This window comes from Solanum stenotomum, chromosome 6 (assembly GCF_019186545.1).
Source record: "Solanum stenotomum isolate F172 chromosome 6, ASM1918654v1, whole genome shotgun sequence".
Lineage (NCBI taxonomy): Eukaryota > Viridiplantae > Streptophyta > Magnoliopsida > Solanales > Solanaceae > Solanum > Solanum stenotomum.
This window is the reverse complement of record NC_064287.1, coordinates 2,297,859-2,302,420: the sequence shown is the minus strand read 5'-3', so window position 1 is coordinate 2,302,420 and position 4,562 is coordinate 2,297,859. Positions and strand designations below refer to the sequence as shown.

The 4,562-nt window shown below is 33.3% G+C and overlaps 1 protein-coding gene across 1 annotated transcript; it reads left to right on the top strand.

Annotated features, from left to right (window-relative positions):
* Window positions 1-1,797: 1,797 nt before the first annotated feature.
* LOC125867659 (UDP-glucuronate 4-epimerase 3-like) lies at window positions 1,798-4,118 on the top strand. The gene has a single exon (XM_049548216.1). It carries the CDS (start codon window positions 2,365-2,367, stop codon window positions 3,670-3,672), a length of 1,308 nt encoding a protein of 435 aa, XP_049404173.1. The 5' UTR covers window positions 1,798-2,364; the 3' UTR covers window positions 3,673-4,118.
* Window positions 4,119-4,562: the final 444 nt, after the last annotated feature.

Below are 4,562 nucleotides of genomic sequence, written 5' to 3'. Positions count from 1 at the left end.
AACTTCTATTCATTTGTAGGGTCATACAAAGGCAAAAAGAATTCTCCTTGGTTGAATGTTTTCATTTTATTTAATTGCTTTTTGAGGATGTATTTTAGTTAACTTTTTGTCGATGAGTTGTTTCTGTTTAAAAAGTATCATAACTCTTTCACCCACTATACAAATTTTATACAGAAATAGAGGACAAACGTACAATGCCGTTTCCAGAGACCCAATTATAAAAGTACTTATTTGAGTATATTAATGTTCTAGAAGTCTTTCTTCCATATACTTTCTTTAAGTCCTCCAATCTCACGATATCATTGATATTGTATCCTATCGTGGATTACCATATACCTTGTAGGTAGCCTTCAAAAATATCCACATTATCAACCTCACAATGAATATCACTATGGTCTTAAACAAGTACCAAGACAATACAGTGTTAAATTGTATAAAATTATTAGCGAAGACAAATTTGAACTATTTCATATAATTCAGAGGTAAATATTTCTGTATCTTTTCCCTTAAAAGCTTATAGCTATGATTCGAAGTACAAAGTAAGAAGTAAATTATTTTTTAACTAAATCTCATAAATGGAAAGAGGAAAACCATAGTGTAACATATTTGGAGCACAAATTTTGGAATATTTTTCCATTAAGGCACTTATATTTCTCAACCCTTCGTGCAATATTAGAATACAAATGATTTTGAGTTAGATAAAGAATAAGTGAATATCATGATTTGTACTTGTTTGATTTATTTGAACTTTACAAGACATAATCTTGTATAAAAATGGAATTATGAGAAAAAAGAACGCATTTTTAAAGCTATATATTTGCAAGAAGTTCATACTATATAGTAATATTCTAGCATTTGAGATTTGCCATAAATATTAAGTATAAGAATTTATCTATGATCTTCCTTTCTAATGGTAATCAAGCTACTTTTCATTTCCTTTTAATTCAAGAAAAGATACGTACTAAAAAACAAAGCAAAATGGAAGTTTTATGTTCATAATACTCCGAAAGTAGGGATGTCAAAAGAATATGAAAAATCCATCAAACCTAACCGTATCGAATCGATTTATATAATTTTTTCAATAAATTCATGAACTGCGAATAATTGGAATGATCTTTTTATCATCGTATTTGACCTAACACACCTCTTAAAAAGTAAACGATAATCTTATTATACCATCATTAATTATTATATAAACTAACTAAATAAATAAAATAAATATTTTAGTAAAAGTGGATGGAGAGAATATGAAAAAATTGAAATTAGTGAGGAATGTAGATATTCAAACTTATCAAATCCCTATAAATCTTTCTCACCAACCAATAAGGTGTTAATTAGGAGCCCCTCGTAATTAGCCCCTAAATGTCGTCCACTTCATCTCCAACAAACCATCCTTATTTCACTAAAAACCTTAATCTCCTTTTTCCCAAAATCAATAAACTCCTCCATATTTAAAGTAAAAACAATTTTTCTTTCATCTAAATAAACACCTCTAAATTATCCATTTTCCCAAAATTCAAGAAACTCTCCTCATATTTAAAGTAACCAAATCTCTATGTAAATAAAGACCTCAAAATTAATCCTTTAATTTTCCAAAATAAGTAAACAATTTAGGTAAATTAAAGGCCTCAAAATTAATCCTTTTTTTTCAAAATCAAGAAACTCCATACATATTTAAATGCCTCACATTTAAGGTTTTATTTTTTTTAATCCTCCACCAAACAAATACAATAATCTCCCTCCTCCCATCTCCCCCAACTCTTTCTCCTCCAAGAACCTCAATAATGGTAAAAAAAAATAAAATTAATCTTTCATTTACAAACATCTCTAATCAAAGTTTAAACTAATCCATTTTCATTAATTTTACATTTTTTGTTTGACTTTGTTCTTGAATCTTGATCTCCCCCTACCCACCTAATAGTCCACTCCAAATCTTTCATTATTCCATTTTTAAATTCTTCAAACCTCATTCTTCTCCCTCCCTAATTAGTCCACCCACTTGTTAATCTCTTTCTCTAATCATCCATTTTCTTGATAAAAATCCAATCTATACTTCATTTCAAGAAACCCCACAAAGTAATCTTGAACAATAACCAATCCTTTCAAGAAATCAAGAAGATTCTTATTCTTATAGATAAAGTGCTAAAATTTCCCATACCCCTTTTTCTTGTTTTCCTTATCCCCATTTACATTATCAAGAATCAATCTTTCTTTCATTGGGGGCAAAAATATAGAAAAAAAAAAGGAAAATTTCTCAAACCCTAACCCTGAGTTTTGTTTTTAATCAAGAAAAATCAGAGGAAAAAGATTTGGAGAGATTCTTGATTTGGGTATTGTTTAAATTTTCAAGATTTGGTTAGAATAATGTCACAAATGAAGCACATTGATAATACTCCATCAACCCCAGGAAAATTCAAGATTGAAAAATCACCTTATAATAGGCTTAGGCTACAATTTTCTTTAGCCAAGATCATTTTTTGGTCACTTGTTTTTGTGGGGTTAATCTTTGTATTCTTTTACAGATCACCATCATCTTCCTCTCATGTTTCTTCAGATCTCTTCAGGAGATCTCTTAGAACAAGCTCTTATGGTGGTCCAGCTTGGGAGAAAAAGATTAAGGCTTCAGCAAAACCAAGGTCAAGTAATGGTATGTGTGTGTTGGTAACTGGGGCAGCTGGTTTTGTAGGAACACATGTATCAGCTGCCTTAAAACGCCGCGGAAATGGCGTGTTGGGGTTGGATAATTTCAATGATTATTATGATCCTTCGCTCAAAAGAGCGAGGCAAGAGCTATTAGAGCGCTCTGGGGTGTACATTGTTGAGGCTGACATCAATGATGCCACCCTCTTGAAGAAACTTTTTGAAATTGTTGCATTTACTCATGTTATGCATTTGGCTGCACAAGCTGGTGTGCGATATGCTATGGAAAATCCTAGCTCATATGTGCATAGTAACATTGCTGGACTTGTTAATATGCTTGAGGTTTGCAAAAGTGTTAATCCTCAACCTTCTATTGTGTGGGCGTCGTCTAGTTCTGTATATGGATTGAATACTAAGGTACCTTTTTCAGAGAGGGATAGGACAGACCAACCTGCTAGTTTATATGCTGCTACTAAGAAGGCTGGTGAGGAGATTGCTCATACCTATAATCATATATATGGGCTTTCGATAACTGGATTGAGGTTTTTCACAGTTTATGGACCGTGGGGGCGGCCAGATATGGCTTACTTCTTTTTCACAAGGGATATTTTGAAGGGAAAGTCAATTCCAATCTTTGAGGCAGCTAATCATGGCACAGTCGCGAGGGATTTTACCTACATTGATGACATAGTGAAGGGTTGTTTGGGGGCATTGGACACAGCTAAGAAGAGCACCGGAAGTGGTGGGAAGAAGAAAGGTCCTGCTCAATTGAGGGTGTTCAATTTGGGCAACACTTCTCCTGTCCCAGTATCTGATCTTGTCAGCATTTTGGAGAAGTTGTTAAAGGTAAAGGCTAAGAGATTGATTATGAAGTTGCCAAGGAATGGAGATGTGCAGTTTACTCATGCAAATATAAGTTTGGCCCAGAAGGAGTTTGGATATAAGCCTACCACAGATCTACAGACAGGATTGAAGAAATTTGTTCGATGGTACCTAAGCTACTATGGTAATGGAAAGAAAAGCACGCAGTGATACATTTCGATGCAATCGAGTGGTAGGACAATTAATTCTTTTCACTTTGATTCTTATGATTATTTTCATGTATCTCCAGCTTGTTGCCCCCTTGTGTTTTTTTTCCCTCCATATCTTAATGATACCATATATAAGGGGCACATCCAATCCCACGACGAAGAATTTGTGGTGGATGGACAGTGTTTGCTGGGCAAGTTGTTATGTATCAGATGCAAACTGAAGCCATCTTTTTTTTTTTTCTTTTTCCACTTTTGAAGTGTAATTGTTGTAGTTTTATAATTGTAGAATTCATGACAGATAGAGCTGCTGCTGATTGATGGACAGTGATCATGTATCATCTTTATCAGATTCTAATAAACGTAGCAAGATAGTTCTATATTTGGTTCACTCTGTATATCTTTTTAAATTGAATATTTCCTTGTTAATCAAGATGATATTGTGCTCTAGGTTGATGATTTTGGTTGATCCTGTTATGTGTTTTTATGTTGCCACAACTTTCTGATATTTCTTCTCTGTGATCATTCCTCGTACATAGTTGCTGAAGTTAGATCCTTCTATTTCTAAATATAAGATTATGCATCTCATGTTATACTATTAAAAGTTGATTATTTAGGGTCATTGTAATAATACTCATAAAAAAAAATTAGGGTCACCGTAATAGATTGGTGCAGTTCTTTCCTTTCTCTAGTTTTTCTGGAACTTTTGTTTCGTGGAGAAGAAAAAAAAGTGGGGGTGCGGGTATACGGATTCATTTGAAGCTGCAATGTTATATATGGCAAAAGATGCGGGACTATAGCGCATACTAATCTCAAGATGCACAAAGTAAGCAAATAGTTACTTCTCGTACCAGAAGAGAGAAGTGATTACTAATATCTTCAGGTTGCTAAGAC